This window comes from Cebus imitator, unplaced genomic scaffold, assembly GCF_001604975.1.
Source record: "Cebus imitator isolate Cc_AM_T3 unplaced genomic scaffold, Cebus_imitator-1.0 Scaffold0, whole genome shotgun sequence".
NCBI lineage: Eukaryota > Metazoa > Chordata > Mammalia > Primates > Cebidae > Cebus > Cebus imitator.
In genome coordinates this window covers 7,130,411-7,148,644 of record NW_016107315.1, presented here as the reverse complement: position 1 = coordinate 7,148,644, position 18,234 = coordinate 7,130,411, and the positions used below count along the sequence as shown (strand labels likewise).

General features: G+C 37.1%; 1 protein-coding gene and 1 pseudogene across 1 annotated transcript in view; one reads left to right on the top strand and one right to left on the bottom strand.

The window, feature by feature from the left end:
• Positions 1–18,234, bottom strand: part of SETD2 (SET domain containing 2, histone lysine methyltransferase) — a 156,759-nt gene that overhangs the window by 61,313 nt on the left and 77,212 nt on the right. Inside the window, exons 10-12 of the mRNA XM_037736750.1 lie at positions 11,772–11,906; positions 9,869–9,988; positions 7,036–7,698 (exon numbers count right to left, since the gene is read on the bottom strand). Coding sequence (XP_037592678.1) covers positions 7,036–7,698; positions 9,869–9,988; positions 11,772–11,906 — 918 coding nt within the window. The remainder of the gene's footprint in view (positions 1–7,035; positions 7,699–9,868; positions 9,989–11,771; positions 11,907–18,234) is intronic.
• Positions 12,271–12,407, top strand: LOC119470523 (annotated as a pseudogene).

The window sequence follows — 18,234 nt, the reverse complement described above, 5'->3', positions numbered from 1 at the left end:
AAAAAAAAAAAAAAAAAAAAAAAAAGGTATTCCAAGCAAGGAGAACAGTGTGTTCAAGGACACAAAGAGGTGAATATGTATGAGAAGACTGATGTGCCTCACGCACTGTGTGTGTAAAGAAAAACTGCTAGGCAAGAAGTTTAAACAGACATGGAATTACCTTCTCTATCATACACTAAAGGCTTTGTTCTTGGAGTAATGGAGTCTCTGAGATGTTACTAGAGGTTCCTGTTAATCACATCTGTGTTTTTAAAAGATAATACTGTAGCATAATGAAGGATTCCATGAAAGTGGAAAAGAATGAGAGCGAGAAGGATAAATGTTGCAAAAGTATAAGAAATGGCAGGGGCCTGAATTAAAAGTGGCAAAGAAGAGACGTTGTACCTTATTTATTTATTTAGAGACGGAGTCTCGCTCTGTCACCCAGGCTGGAGTACAACTGTGTGATCTCAGCTGACTGCAATCTCCACCTTTTAGGTTCAAGCGATTCTCCCTCCTCAGCTTCCTGCGTAGCTGGGATTACAGGAACCTGCCATCATGCCCAGCTAATTTTTGTAGAGACAGGATTTCACCATGTTGGCCAGGCTGGTCTTGAACTGCTGACCTCAGGTGATCCACCTGCCTCGGCCTCCCAAAGTGCTGGGATTACAAGTGTGAGCCACCACACCCAGGCTGTTGTGCCCTATTTAACATGTAGAACCAAATATATCTCAGGTGCCCGAAGAAATACAACTTTTTAAGGAATAGGCAAAAGAACAAACAATGAGCGGAGAGTCACAGAAAGAATCTCAAAAGATTCAAAGGAGGGCATGGTGTCAGATTAACAGATGGAAACAGAAATGACAGATAACAGAGTGGTGAAGTACATTGTGTGTACATACATGTTCATTGATACACACACACACTTTATACAGTCTGCTGACAGGTCCTAGAAGCAACGTCCCATTATCAATGACTTCATCTAGAATCCAGATTGGCTTCAAAACAGTTCCCAACACGAGGAACAAGAGCTTCTTGAAGAAATGACCGATTCTAGGGCTAGGGATGGGACAGTACAAGATGAGCCTGGAACAGCATATTGTACGAAAAAAGTAAAATAAAATAATGAATGTGTCAGAATGACACAAAAGCCAACATGAAAGGGCTTCTACTGGCCAAATATAGGACAATGAAGGAATCAAGTAAACAATGAAGTTAATGGATCATAATCTACTGGATAAAATAAGAATCTATGAATAAAATAGCATAAATCAATGAACAAACAGGAGAACAAGTGAAGTTCTTGCTTACAAAAGAACATCCAGTAAACAAAGTAGAAGGAATGATGAATTAGAAAATCACCATTTGGCAACTACACGGTAATAAGTAATTCAGGCAAATCACTGGATGCTAAATCTAACGGATAAATTTTATGAAAAATAGGGTATTTACATATTTCCAAAGTTGCTCATATATGATGCTTTTTAATTATATATTTTTTTATTTTTTATATTTTGATGCTTTTTAATTATAAATGGAAAAACAGTAACTTTACACTGGAGAAGTCTGGCAGGCTATACCTTAATCAAGTGATTAAAGCTGACAACGCTAGTAAAGGGACAATTCAGTACAATGTGAAGAACACTACTGTAATATTCCTGACAAAAAAATGTATACCTGAATCCAAACAAAGAAAACAGAGGGATAAACCCAACAGAGGGATATTCTACAAAAATTCAAAAATACTTTAAAATGTGAACTTTATTAAAAATAAAGGCAGACTGAAGAACTATTTTAGAGTAAAGGACACTAAAGAGACATACCACTCAATGTAATGCTTGCTCCCGTATTTTCAGCCTTTTTTTTTTTTTTTTCCTGCTATAAAGGCCATAAAGACCATTATGTGAACTGGCAAAATCTGAATGAGTCTATTGATTATAGTATTTTATCACTGTAATTTGCTGATTTTGATAAGTACACTAAAGTTACACAGGAAAATATCCTAAGCTTTAGGAAATACACACATAATATCCAGAGGCATCATATATATAACTTAGGTTTTTTTGTTTGTTTTTTGTTTTTTAAGAAACAAAGTCTCAATCTGCCATCCAGGCTGGTATGCAGTGGCACCATCATGGATCACTGTAGCCTCAACCTCCTGGGCTCAAGCAATCCTCCCACCTTAGCCTCCCAAGCAGCTGAGACAACAGGCGCGTGCCACCATGCCTGGCTAATTTTTTATTTTTTGTAGAGATGGGGTTTTGCTATGTTGCTCAGGCTGGTTTTGAACTCTCTGGGCTCAAACATTCTGCCCACCTTTGCTGTAATTTACTTTTTTAAAGTTTAGAAACAGAAAATGATAAAAAAAAAAAATTTGGTAAAATGTTAACACTAGGGAATCTCAGTGAAAAGTTTAGAGGAATTTTTCTCTGAATTTTCTCTAGACTTGTCACTAGAATGTGTGTAACATGCAGAATATGTACAGAATATTGTTCTTGCACTTTTTCATTAAGCCTGAAATTATATCATAATTAAAAGTTTAAAATATTAAGAAAGAAAATGTATGTGTTTTCATATGGTTACTATAAGACTTAAATTATACTACCTATGTCTATACTAGAACAGTCTCAAGTTTCTGACTGACTTGGTCACAGTCTGAAGGGAATAACAACATTCCTTAATGATCACTTCTAGCTTCGAAATTTTGTAATGTATATACCCTCCCGCCTCTCAAGATAGTCTAACATCCAAATCACTTCCTAAACAGAGTCAAGACTTAAAAGAAGAAACTAATTTCATGGGCAGCAATAGAAACATGATCATTATGTCTTTAGGGAAACAGAATTAAGAGCTCACCCAAAAGAGTAAAGTGAAAATGACTTCATTCAAAACCAGAATGTTTAGAACAGCCAGACTCTGCACTTTATCTTTTAGATCAGGTGTTGGCAAACTTTTTCTGTAAAGGACAAGACAGTAAATATTTAGGCTTTATGGGCCATCCAGTGTCTGTCACAACTATTCAACTCTACCACTATAGCACAAAAGCAGCCATAGATGATAATACATAAATGAATAAATATGGCTGTGTTTCAAAGAAAATTTTATTTACAAAAACAGGCAGCAAGGCAGATTTGGCCAACCCTTGATTTGGATGAAAGTATGTGTTTACAAAATGGACCATTAATAAATTTTAGACCATTTTTGCCTTTTACCAAATGAGACATTTTAAAATTTCAATGTTGCTGTATCTAAAATAGTATTCTTTAGGGGCATGTCTAATTTTTTTAAAGGATAATATTAATCCTTATGGATATAGAATAATCTTACTCTAATAAGAATTCAAAAATTATCACAGAAATCCAGGACACATAATTTCATTTTCAAATGTTACACAGCAGATTTCACATACAATATTAGTGATGAAGTAAAATTCCAAGCAGTGACTCAAAACTTCTGAGTTTAGACAACTCTAAGTTTTAACTTTTCATAGAGAGTTTTAATACATAGCTTTCTGGGAAAATATTTGATTTGCTGAATTAAAGATAATGTCTTGAGATAAAGATGAAATAAGAGAAGAATAAGGGTCATCATTAAGAAGAGTTCAACTTATCACATGTAGGTAATTGTGGCCCTAAATCACCTAAATCCAGATGCAAATGGAAATACTAAGACTTCATTCTAAGGAGAGATGCACATCCTATAATCTAATTGTTTATAAGAGGCTCTGGAATCACTAACCATTACAATCTCTTGATATTTAATGGCAACTGAAATTGCCAAGTTCACAGGAACCTTACCTCCTCTTCTTATGATCCAAATGAATGAAGATATTCCAGTCAAGTTACACTTAGTCACCACTGGTAACCAGCTGTTTTGCCCTATGAAGTCTAGGGTATATTTTCAGCATGAGAGGTGATATGCAACACTTTCTTTTGCAAACAGAAATATATGCACATATCCCTGCTGAAAATGTAGCCCAGTAAATTTGCACATGAAAATAAATACATGCTTATAAGTGGCAATGTGCTAGGTGATGTTTCTGGTTGAGGTCCACTTTAAGAGTCAAAATGTGTAAGCCTTGTGGAGTCAAGGCAGTGGTCCTGTGTATATAGGTATAGAAAAAGTAGCTCACTTAATCCTTTCTGGCCAGAAGTAGGGATTTTCCCGGAACGACATCCATTGTCGGCAATGGACGCACCAAAATAACGCCGGCGCCAGTGAGTTAACCACCTCTGTCCTCTTTTCACCTATTACATTTTTCATGCATCATCCAACTTCCCAACCATCTTCCTGTTTCTTCACAGAATGCACGCTAGGTTCTTGTTTTTCTTCAGCACGAAGTTGGAAATGGAGTTGAGAAAAGGAGACACATGGTCAGCTGGTGATGTTAACAAGCTCCTTGCTGCCCTGAGAAGCTAGATGGAAATGGTTCAAGTTACAAGGGGGATCATCATCAGATCTGGGAGGACAAAGAGTAATTCATGAATTCATGAAGCTTCATCCCCTGCCCTCCCACCCTCTTTCATTTACTGATGATTCCCACAGTCTGCCATCACAGCAAAACCAAGATTAAGGAATCTGAAGCAATCCCCTTCTGTTCTTCACTCCATCCAGTGTGTAGAAAAGCCAAGGGGAACACATGTCCAGCAATGTTATGGTGGCCCCCAGTTGGTCAGGGAACTTGAAATGGTCATAACCACATAACCACAATCTTAGACCAATGCTTTTTAGTATGATCTTGGAATTAAAGATCAGCAACTAATACAATGTTTGACAATAGGTGCCTAATAAAGGTTGGCTGAATAAGACATTTTCTTTTCAGCCAATGTCTACTCAAACGCATAGGTGGAAGTCAGACAGAAGTAGTTAACTCTTTCAATGCCGGGATAGTATGGATATATAGTAATCACATCAAGTCAATGTGTTTCTCTAAAACATGTTCAAATTATAGATTATGGATTTCAGACTTCTGGTTAAATGCTATCTATGTTTTTGTTTGGTTTTATTAAGAACCACTATCATCACAGTTTTGAAATCAGAGCCACAGTAAATGTTAATTAGAATAATGAATGAAGAACCCCAGCACCAATGTATAACAAAACATCACAGTTCACAGTCAAGTAAAAACATTTCTCAGTAATACAATTCTAGATGGGTAATGATTCCAGAGCAAAGTAAAGTTTGAAGAAGAAAGGAGAGTTTTCCTTAATGGTTCCCTTGACACTAAGAATTAGGAAAAATCCAAAGTATGAAGGATAAGAAGGATATATTTTAAGTACAAATGAAGTTTTAAACCTCAAATCAAGAGGATCATCAAGCTACATAGTATTATAAAATTGCTTTGATGTTTCAGATAGGAGTGGGAAGATAAAAAGAAGGGGAAGAAACAATTTGGTAAGACTCAAATGTGTGTCCAGGGTGTGAGTTTAAATTACCACAGTTACATCTAACTGCGTTAAGTATATCCTAGAGACTAATTCATACCATTACCATTACAGAAACCAACTATTATCCAGAGAAACAAGAATATTTACTTTTTCCAGATTTTAAGACAGCTTTACAATGATTACATCTTAGCAGTTTTTAAAAATAATGTCAACCAGAGACTTCTCCGGCAAAAGTAAACTACTGGGTCTACAACCCTACTAGAAGTATTCTCCTTCTATTAAACTACAGCTGTAAAGGCCTATTCTGTGTCCCTTTGTGTACTTGTCTTCATCTCCACCTTCTTAACTGAGCTTCTTAACAGTCCCCAGTAGCAGCCTCCAAACTCAAGAGGGACTTCTTTTAGGGACTTCTGTGCTGACACAAAGCAGGCCTTAAATAAAAATCCATCAAGTGACTATCCCAGCGCTTCTTTCAATTAACTGCAATTCTGATTCCTACAGTTCACATACTGACTTCATAAGCAGATTTACTATGAATGCTTCCTTTTATATTTAGAAAAGGCCTGATTTCATAAGACATAATAAGGCTGAGTTCATACTGAATTGTAAGTGATGAAAGTAACGTGAGTAAGAGCTCAAATGGGTAAACAAGAGCTGAAACCACAACATACTTAAAGAAGGGTCCTAACACAGCAAATGAGGAAGAACAGTACACAAACACCAACTCATTTTGCTCAGTGTTAAAGGCTAATTTCATTGGGTCATATCACAGGATCTAATGGGGTGAGCTTTGTCATCATAATTAGGGGCAGGGAGGACTCAGGTGTTCATCTTGTTGCACATAAGTCAGTACTGCTGATTTATTTGGTTGCTTCATCTCTGGCAGAAGAAAGAAGGAATAGAAAAAAAGAACCTAGTAAGTAACCTGTTCCCACAGGGTCCTCAAGACGTGGATCCCAAGTCCATCACTTACAAATGAAATGTACCATACCTCTCCTAGGTTTATTCTGTTATTCACCCTTGTGTTTATCCAAGACTCAGTCTGGGTTTTCTGCAAAGCAAACCCTGCACATCTTGCTACATTCTTCAACAAGAGATTATGTATGTAATAGGCATGAGTTCCAGATTTTTCTATTTTTCCTCTTTTGTCCAAGGAAATAGGCATTTAAGAGAAGGCCCATTTCAGAAACAACAGAAGTGAATAGCAACTAGTTCCATAAAGTTGTTTTTCCAAAACAAAAATTTACATTCAATCATTTTTAATAAGCTGCTAAATTACCTTAGTTTTCCAACTGATTTTTAATTTTCCATTAATACAACTGATTTCCAATAAATTAAAACACTGATTTTTTATCATTACAAATAGAATCCTAAGTTTGCTGCTCAAAGGATTTTGTTTTTAATGTGAAGAGCACTTAAATGACTGAAATCACTACTGTGATAAACTTTTCTAAGTAAGAGAAAAGGGGACATCTATATATTAGTTTGGCTAATATGACTCGCTATGGGTTACAGGATGTTTGAGACACTTATAAATGGATAGTAAGAGAGACAGTATTTCACTTTTCAGAAATATACATGGCTTTAAAAAGTAGCTAATTTGACTTAGGTTTGTAGAACTCTAAACCTGAGTAATTCAAGTTGAAATGAATAAAAGATGCTTCCTTACCTTTAAGTCTTTCCAACTGTCCAGGAGTTTGGTGGCCAAATCACTTATATCCACTGTTTTATCTGGCTGTTCTTGGCTCCTTTCACTCTCCACATCAGACACACCCTCCTCTTCATCTTGGGATGGTGTTTCTTCATTAATAGGTTCTTCTAGTTTTGTGCCATTGCTCTCTTTGGGCTCTATTTCAGCATCAGCTTCTGGTTCAGATGTAGGTAACTTACTGGCATCTACGCTGGTTTCACTATCAACTTTGCATTCAGGCAGCTGTTGTGGGAGTAGCTGTTGTGACTGCAACTCTTCCTCTTCCTCTACAGGGATATTTTCTAATGGATCAAGATCCTCTTTGCCATCCTTGCCTTCTAGCTCACTGGTTGCATCAGAGATTGCACTGTCCATGCTATTTTCACTTATAATTTTAAGTCTGCGAAACATGAGTTTCTTGGGAGTGTCTGTGTCAACTTCTGCGCTCAGCTTCATGGAAGGATCAGGTGTGTTGAGTGGTGTATGAGCACGCGATGTATTCTCACTAGAATACCCATCTCCTTCACTCAATGGAGGGACAGCAGTCTTAGTCTGAGACCAGCGTTGAATAATTGGAAGTACTTTGCTTTCCTCCAACATATTTTTAGTAGGAATGGGCAAGTGTTCCAAAGTCTTTATAATCTGATTAAACATAACAAAAAAAATTAAATCATTTTGTAGAGTTGACTTTTTTTTTTTTTTTTTGGAGACAGTCTTGCTGTCACCCAGGCTGTAATGCAATGGCATGATCCTGCCTCACTGCAACCTCCACCTCCCAGGTTCAAGCATTTCTCCTGTCTTAGCCTCCCAAGTAGCTGGGATTATAGGCACTCACTGCCACACCCAGCCAATCGTTTGTATTTTTAGTAGAGATGGGGTTTCACCATGTTGGCCAGGCTGGTCTCAAACACCTGACCTCAAATGATCCACCTACCTCGGCCTCTCAAAGTGCTGGGATTACCAGTGTGAGCCACTGTGCCTGGCTACGGTTGACTTTTTTTCTTTTTTTTTTTTTGAGACGGAGTTTCACTCTTGTTGCCCAGGCTGGAGTGCAATGGTATGATCTTGGTTCACTGCAACCGGTTCCCTGGTTCAAGTGATTCTCTTGCCTCAGACTCTCGAGTAGCTGGCATTACAGGGATGTACCACAATGCCCGGTAATTTGGTTTTTTGTTTTTTTTTTTTTCCAGTAGAGACAGGGTTTCACCATGTTGGTCAGGCTGGCCTTGAACTCCTAACTTCAGGTGATCCGCCCACCTCGGCCTCCCAAAGTGCTGGGATTACAGGCGTGAGCCACCAAGCCCGGCCTACATTTGACTTTTTAAACCTCTGGATGGGACTCAGATTATTTCTACAAGGGTAGTGCAGTTTTGCTACTGTTTTATTAAATTAAAACCTACATCTCTATATAAACACAAGCATATTTAAAAATCGTAATATTATTTTCCTTAAGAATAATTTTTTTTTTTTTTTGAGACAAAGTCTCGCTCTGTCATCCAGGCTGGAGTGCAATGGCGCGATCTCCATTCAATGCAACCTCCGCCTCCTGGGTTCAAGTGATTCTCCTGCCTCAGCCTCCTGAGTAGCTGAAATTACAGGTGCCCACTGAAATTACAATGCCCAGCTAATTTTTGTATTTTTGCAGAGATGGCGTTTCACCATGTTGGCCAGGCTGGTCTTGAACTCCTGACCTCAAGTAATCTGCATGCCTCAGCCTCTCAAAGTGTTGGGATTACAGGTATAAGCCACCACATCCAGCCTAAGAAAACCTTTTAATAATAAGATTGACCAGCAAGAATAAAATGTGGAGCAACATCACAACATCAAATAGGACTGATCAATATTCTCTACCAGTAGTTCCCAAACCTGCGTAGCTTTTTAAACATACACACTACTGCACCAATTCTGGGTATCATTTCTTAAAAAGTTCACCAAGTGCCGGTGATATGGACTTGGGAGTTATGTAATAACACATTTAAATGATGTCTGTCATACACACAAAAATGCAGACATCTCTTCAGCTTTTGATAAACAGCTATCTAGCAAAGAGAGATCCTCTCCTCATTTTTAGACAACCTCCCCCATTCTGAAATCCAAGTATCTTTTCTGACGTATTCCTCAGTGTAGTTCCACAGAAATCCCAGGGCTTCCTCAATTTCCTCAAGCCACATGTCCTGGGAGAAGGATGGAGGCAAGAACAATTACTTATCTGCCCATTCCTTTTTGTTTGTTTGATTTTAAAAGTGTTTTATTAAATATATGACTTTGGGATTATATTACAAATTAGAAAGTTAGAAAATATTATTAATTTCATAAAAAGGTAAAGACATCATAACTCCACTAACAATGCTGCCAATGAACCTTTACTTAGATCTTTTAAAACACTTAGTTAAAAGATTCCTCAAAATATTCATACTGTTGTTATGCAGAATTCAGATCTTTACCAATTCTTTAGGCCCCCCAGAATTCAAATTTTCTATGACTTCCTGTCTTTTTAAAACTCTGATTTTAACAACGAACTAAATCTTTCACTTAACTATATCATTGTTGTTGTTGTTTTTATATCTTGCTCTTGTAGTTCTCCACTATGTAGTACCAACTTTAAAAACATACTATAGGAAAACCATGGGACAAACTACTAACAAGGTGTATGTATGGTTAGATAGTTAAAGAAATGATACTGAGATGATAAAATCATTTGATTACTTAATACCAGTGATAAATATAGTGCTACATTCATAATTACTGATATTATCACATACCCACAACCAATAGTGGTCTTAAGAACCAAGCAAGCTAAATGTGAACTGACCTCTTCCTGAAGCTTCTGGTTACTTTCCCGGCCGTCACCTAGCTCTGCCATCCAGATCCACAACAAAGACAGCCCATGACGTTCCAGAAAGGACTTCAGGCAGGACTGTGAGTGTGTGTTCTTTCATGGGGGAAGGGAGACAGGATAAAGGGTATTGAGAGGCAATATCAGAGTATTACAAAGAGCCCAAGGAGAGTTCACTTACATATTACACATTATAGAGTTCACTTATATTCACAAAAAAAACTTTAGAAACTCCGTTTTCATTAACCTAAATAGAACTGTACAACAAATGCTTTGAAGATTATAATCTTCTTTGATACATAAAATATAGCCAGTCAACTGGGATTTTACTAAAGTAGAAAATTATACAAATATTAATAGGTCATTTATAATAAAAATAAATTCTGAAGAACTAAGAAAAAATTGCATGTAACATTTTAAAATAAAGCTAAAACCATAAAAATTAGCCCTTAAATAATTTTTTCTTCTCTCCCTTTCAGATGATTGTTGAAAAGGCCTCTTTTTCCTGTTAATTTTTTTTTTTAATCATCATGGTTTTTTAAACCGTGGCTTATGACTATAATTCCAGCACTTTGGAAGGTGGAAGAGGGAGGGACTGCTTGAGGCCAGGAGTTCAAGACCAGCCTGGGCAAAACAGCAAGACCCTTAACTCTACAAAAATATAAAAATAAAAATTAGCTGGATGTGGTGGTGTATGCCTATAGTCCTACCTACTCAGGCAACTGAGGCAGGAAGATCACTTGAGCCCAGAAGTTCAAGGCTGCAGTGAGCTATGATTGCACAACTGTGTTCCAGCCTAGGCAACAGAGCAAGACCCTTAAAAAAAATCATTTTTTGTTATCTAACATCTTATGGCATACTTAATAAACTGGTATAAATAAGACTATTGTTAAAATTTCGTGCTTTGAGACCATGTAGTAATTGGAGAATAAAAAGCTATGCTAAGTGTAATGAATTATTATATTTAAAAAGAAAAAAAAAAGCCACCACATTATTTGAATATAGAAAGCAAGCAAACCCGGTCTACTAATGGCCGTGGTCCCCAACCTTTTTGGCACCAGGGGCCAGTTTCATGGAAGACAATTTTTCAGTGAACTGGGTGGGGGATGGTTTCAGGATGAAACTGCTCCACCTCAAATCATCAGGCATTAGATTCTTGCAAGGAGTGAACAACTTAGATCTCGCGAATGTGCAGTTCACAATAGGGTCCATGCTCCTATGAGAATCAAATGTCACTGCTGATCTGACAGCAGTGGAGCTCAGGTGGTAATGCTCACTCAACTCCTACTGTGTGGCCCCATTCCTAACCAGCCCATGGCCGGGGGACTGGGGATCCCTGTACTAATAGATTAAATGAGACTAAACTCTTTAGTCATTTTAAAGAATACGATATAAGCTTTGAAAGTCATACACAACTCACATACCCATTTAAAAAATAAGATTGGCTGGCCATGGTGGCTCATGCCTGTAATCCCGGCATTTTGGGAGGCCAAGGCGGATGGATTATCTGAGGTCAGGAGTTCGACACCAGCCTGGCCAACATGGAACCCCATCTCTAACAAAAAAAAAAAAATACAAAAATTAGCCAGGCGTGGTGGCAGATGCCTGTAATCCCAGCTATTCAGGAGGCTGAGGCAGGAGTATCATTTGAACTCTGTTAGGAGACAGAGGTTGCAGTGAGCTGAGACTACGCCACTGCACTCCAGCCTGGATGACAGAGCAAGATTCCACCTCAAAAAATAAATAAAAATAAAAATAACAAAATAATAAATAACAAATAAGATTAGGTTTTATCAGAATTATTCCTTCTTCATTCATCTTCATTCATTCATTCCCACCCCCAAAACCAGAAATAAAAAATAAACATCAAATTGCTCACCTGTATGAGCTCCAGACAGGTAAGTTTCTGCTCCAAAGTTTCAATTCGAACCATTAGCCGGGATAAGCTGAGCACCTGGTTTTTATCAGAGAGACCCTCACCATTTTCCAACAGAGCTTCTAGCTCTCCATCCACCTACCACAGCAAATAAAAATACTTTGTTATAAAACAACAACAACAAAACCAAGCAACTCAAAGAGTTGCTCAACCTTATCAGTTATCAGGAAAACAGAAATTAAGACCAAACTGGGAAACCATGGTGCTAGACTGGGGAAAAAATTAAGAAGGCTGATAATATTAAGTCTACTGTTGATGAAAGCATAAATTGGTATGATACATTTGAAACGCATTTCATCACTCCTCAAATACGTACCAAGAACTTATTATGAGTCAAGTAAAATTCTAGGTGCTGGAGATTTGCAATGAGCCAAAACAGAAAAACCTGCCCTTATAGCATACCATGGACAAATTATATTAAACCAAAAGTTCTCTTCAGAGAACTTTTATGGTTCATAAATGATGATTGGGTTTTCATGCTGCTGTGTGAGATGTATCTCCCTCAAACTTATATAAGTTATACATTATAATGTATAACGACTTTGTTATGATGTCACCATATGAATGACCCAGCTGATGGGGGCAGGTTGCTTCAGAAAAAAATTAAGTATTAGCTTAAAAAATAAAATAGTTGTATCCCAATGCACAGAAATTCTACTTATCAGAATAAACTCGAGAGAAATTCTGAACATGTGTACCTGGAGATTCCTAAGGATGGTCATTGAAGCAACAGTTGTAATTGCAAAAAATTGCAAACAACCCAAATATCTGTACAGTTGGATAAACTGCCCTGTTCATTCAAAGAAATATAATATCACAGTGACAGGAATCAAGCACAGCCAAATGCAACAACATCCATCAATCTTAAAAATATGCCATTAAGGACTGGGAGCAGTGGCTCATGCCTGTAATCCCAGTGCTTTGGGAGACTGAGGTGGGCAGATCAGCTGAGGTCAGGAGTTCGAGACCAGCCTGACCAATATGGTGAAACCCTGTCTCTACTAAAATTACAAAAGTAGCCAGATGTGGTGGCACGTGCCTGTAATCCCAGCTACTTGAGAGGCTGAGGCAGGTGAACTGTTTGAACCCAGGAGGTGGAGGTTGCAGTGAGCCGAGACTGTGCCATTGCACTGTAGCCTGGGCAATAAGAGCAAGTATCTGTCTCAAAAAAAATAAAAATTTAAAAGTCATTAAGAACAACAACTTCTAGACAATTACATGCTATATTTATCCATTTATATGCATCTCTAAGCCAGGCTTTTTAATGATACGTATGTGAAAAATTGCTTTTAAACAGGTAGGGATGACCGGGAACAGTGGCTCACACTTGCAATCCCAGCACTTTGAAAGGCTGAGGCAAGGAGGATCGCTTGAGCTCAGGAGTTCAAGACCAGCCTGGGAAACACAGCCAGACCTCATCTTTACTAAAAATAAAAAACATTAGCTGGGTATGGTAGCATGTGCCTATAGTCTCAGCTACTCAGGAGGCTGAGGCTTAAGGATCACTTGAGCCCAGGAGACTGAGGCTGCAGTGAGCTAGAATTTTGCCACTGCACTCCAGCCTGGGTGACACAGTGAAATCCTGTCTCAAAAAAAAGGCAAGGAAGTAAGACCCAAAATGTACAACAGTGGTAACTGTTAGGCAGGGAGAAAAAAGCAGAGAAGCACTAACGAAGACTTTATATTTATAGCTTATAACATGTATGTTCTTTGAATATTTTAAATATTAAATGTAAATAACTGAGGAGAGAGTGGGAATCAACCTACCAAAGGTTATTTCCAGTCCTGCATTATGGCAGTTACAGGATATAAAGATGCCTTCAAAGAATGTATTATTGGGGAGATTAAATTAATTCATGTGAAACCAAAGAAGGAAACATTAACTGTAAATGTTAATGTTATAAAACCTAGGAGGCCTAAGTAAGGGAGTAATTGGAATGAATCACAGAAATAAGAATAGAAATAGATAAGATAAAGACAAGAGGAAAAGGTAAGCAAAGTAACTGGGAAAGTGTGAACAAAGGAAAATGGGAAATCATGATAGTGCATAGGTCAGAAAAGCTGGAACAGATAAGGCATGGTGAGGGCCTAGGAAAAACCATGCCAAAAAAAAAGACAGCCAGATGCAGTGGCTCACGCCCGAAATCCCAGCACTTTGAAAGGACGAGGCAGGTGGATCACCTGAGGTCAGGAGTTCCAGACCAGCCTGGCCAACATGGTGAAATCCTACCTCTAATAAAAATACAAAAATTAGCCCAGTGTGTGGTGGTGGGAGCCTGTAGTACCAGCTACCATGGAGGCTGAGGCAGGAGAATAGCTTGAACTGAAGAGGCGGAGGTGGCAGTGAGCCGAGATTGTCCCACTATACTCTAGCCTTGGGGAGAGAGTGAGACTCTGTCTCAAAAAAATAAAAAATAAAAGACTGGTGTTAGATTAGAAGATCTCAATCAATGTAACATAAAATAACTTGAATTTGATAAAACCTAAACAGGATCCTGAACAGGGCAATAATATGATCAAAGTGGAATTTGGGAATAATTTGTGTGCCAATAACAGAATAAAATTTAGACAAGATAGAGACTAAGAAGCATACAGACAGTATTAAAACTTAGCAAGAAATGATAAAAGTCTAGAATGAAATGATTCAGAGAAAAACAAGAACTAAAAGGAAAGAATCTTAAGAAAATTTTCCGTTACTTTTTTCTTTTATTTAACTAGCTATTTATCCTCTTAATATAATTTTAGGCAAGGTACTGAACATTTTTATTTCATATAATACCTGAAAAATTCATATTCTGGTAAAGAACAAAAATAAATGAGAAAATATAAAGTGCTGCCTGAGAGAGGATGTAGACACTCAAACTCATGTTTCTTTCTTGTACATTTAAGGCTCAATCTTTTTCATTTCCAATACCATTTAAGTTTTTGAATAAATATATAAACAGAAACACCAATTTAAAGTTGTCTTAACCCAAGAAAGACAATTTCATTAAAGATATCTTTTCCTTGCATATCCTAAATGTTAACCTTCCTGTGTCCCAAATTCTATGGTATTAGAAGAGTCCAAGGGCTTTAAAATTCTACTTTCCCCCTCACCTGTGACAGCTAGAATACTGCTTTTGACAAGAGTTTTTAGATGCAAATATTCACAGTGCTAAAAAATGAGATTTTTGGCCAGGTGCAGTGGTTTACATCTGTAATCCCAGGACTTGGGAGGCCAAGGCGGGCAGATCACCTGAGGCCAGGAGTTAAAGACCAGCCTGGCAAACATGGTAAAACCCCACCTCTACTAAAAATACAAAAATTAGGCCAGGCATGGTGGGTCTAGTAATCCCAGCACTTTGGGAGGCTAAGGTAGGATGATCACCTGAGGTCAGGAGTTCAAGACCAGTCTGGCCAACATAGTGAAACCCAGTCTCTACTAAAAATATAAAAATTAGCCAGGCATGATAGTGGGTGTCTGTAATCCCAGCTACTAGGGAAGCTGAGGTGGGAGAATCACCTGAATTCGGGAGGCGGAGGTTGCAGTGAGCCAAGATCACGCCACTGCACTCCAGCCTGGGCGACAGAGCAAGAAAAAAAAAATTAGCTAGGTATGGTGATGGACACCTGTAACCCCAGCTACTTGGGTGGCTGAGGCAGGAGAATTGCTTGAACCCAGGAGGTAGAGGTTGCAGTCAGCTGAGATCATGCCACAGCACTCCAGCATGGGGACAGAGCAAAAGACTCTGTCTAAATAAAAAAAATTAAAAAATTAAAAATAAAAAAGAGATATTTTCTTTTTAAAATTAGGCATGTTATGACTGTTTAACTCTAAAAATCCTGAGACAAAGGTAAGTTATGTTAATTACACTCATTCAATAACACAGATGTTATTGCATAAGGCATTTCTGAAATATAAAGAAAATAACATTCTAACTAAAGAAAAATGAACAGTAAAAATGCAGAAACTGGAGTATAAATAAAATCTCGCAAACAAAATAAAGTCGAATAACCCTTGAACATTCCTCAGTGGTTGTACTGTACACACATACAAATAAATGCATGCCAATTCCAGTGGTGATAATCCAGCTTCCCTAATTTGGGGTGCACAAGTATAGCAATCAATTGTGCAATAACTTTTAGGGTACCTGGAAGAGAGAGTTTGGAAGACTCAGTTTGTCTCCCTTCCTTTCAATTAAATTACATTTACTAAAAGTATTAGATTTTATGTATGGGTCAACACCATCCAAAAAGAATATGAGGTAAGCAACTAAAAGTAAACATAAATTTAAGAATGATTAGGGTATATTTTTAATAAATGATTGATAATTGAAAATTTATAGGGCCGGGCGCTGTGGCTTACGCCTGTAATCCCAGCACTTTGGGAGGCTAAGGCAAACAGATCATCCGAGGTCAGGAGTTCGAGATCAGCCTGACCAACATGGTGAAACCCCATCCCTACTAAAAGTACAAAATCAGCAGGGCGTGGTGGCGCACACCTGCCATCCCAGCTACTCAGGAGGCTGAGACAGAAGAATCACTTGAACCTGGGAGGCAGGGGTTACGGTGAGCTGAGATTGTGCCATTGCACTTCAGCCAGCCTGAGTGACAGAGCTAAACTAAGAAAGAAATGAGGAAGGAGGGAGGGAGGGAAGGAAGGAAAGAAAATTTCTATATAGTAAATATATATGTATTTATTTAATATATATTTAAATATAATTAATATATAGTTAATATAATATATATAAATATATATAATATATAATATATAAATATAATATATAATATATATTTCATATATATTTCATATATATTAAAATATAATTAATATAATTTATAAAATATAAATTAATATATAAAATACAGTAAATATATATTTATATATAAAAAATATATGCAGAATTCCATAGTACTTGAAAATTTATTCTGTTAATCATTGCAAGATATTTTTTAATGCTTTAATATTTTTGGCACTAAGTGATCTAAGTAGCATTTTAAATACTTTTTGATGGAATACAACATACAGTATACATATATATACAGAAAAGTATATAAACAGTAAATAGGTTTAATAAACAGGCGAGCAACACCCATATAGCCACCATCCAGGTAATTTTAAAAAACAGAATACTGCCAGCATTCCCGTAGTGCCCCATGTACCTACTGCTTTCTAGTTATAACAGCAACCCTTCCTGTGCTTTAGAGATAACTTAGCCTAACATTTTAAGAAATAGTTATTCTTTATAGGTTTATTAACCATATGCAAATTCCTAAATATTAAAATTTGGGGGTTTTTTTTGGTAATGGAAGCTAACTGCATTTGAATGAAAGGCTCAATCTTGTCCTTGCTCCCTTGTTCTTTTTTTTTTTTTTTTTCACTTTAAGTTCTGGGATACATGCGCAAGAATGTGCAGGTTATATAGGTATATAAAATTTCGTTTATTTTTGATCTTTATGGAAATGAAACCATACCGAACAAAATCTTTTGCCATGCTTCGTTCACTCACCCTCACATTTTAGCAGTTATCCATGTTATTGTATGAAGCCAGTTTATTTTCATGACGATTTCTTTTATTATGATAATTTATCCATTCTATGTTAATGGATATTTGAGTTATCTCTACTTTTTTAAATATTACAAGCAATGCTGTTGTGGCTTCTGATACACATTATAGCTAGTTCCTCTCTACTCAGACACCCAGGAACTGCTGGCTCATATGGTATATGCTCTTTCAACTTCAGTAAATAATGTCAAAGTGTTTTCAAGAGTGGTTGTTCTCCATTTACACCCGCCACCGACAGTGTATGAGATCTGGTGTTCTTATGTACTATGGAACTTAATTTTTATCAATCTGGTGAGTGTGTAAATGATATCAAATAATAATTTTAATTTGCATTCCCCGATTACTAATAAGGTTGAACATCTTTCCATGCTTATTGGCTATTTGAATTAGTAAAGTATCTCTGGAAGTTGTCTATTTTTCTTTTGTACTGGCTATTCTTTTCTTAACAACAGGATACTAGTTATACTTATTTATGTATATTCTGGATCGCAGTATTCATTTGTTATGAGTAGAAAATAAATATTTCCTCTCGCTCAAGTGGCCTTTCATCCTCTTTATTATGTAAATTAATTACTATTAATTTGTTTCAAAAACTCAATACAGACAAAGGGAAGATTCAGACTATTTTCTGTTCGTATTATAAAAAGTATTAGATTTTATGGGATTCATATTTCCATTAAGTAAGTAAGTACTTAGTGTGTGACATACCCAAAGAAGATAATCACCTGTCCCGGAAGAACTTAATATTTGTTAAGGAGATAAGCTGTATGCAGATGCAATTGTAAGAACAAGGATAAAAAATGTTTAGCAATCGGCCGGGCGCGGTGGCTCAAGCCTGTAATCCCAGCACTTTGGGAGGC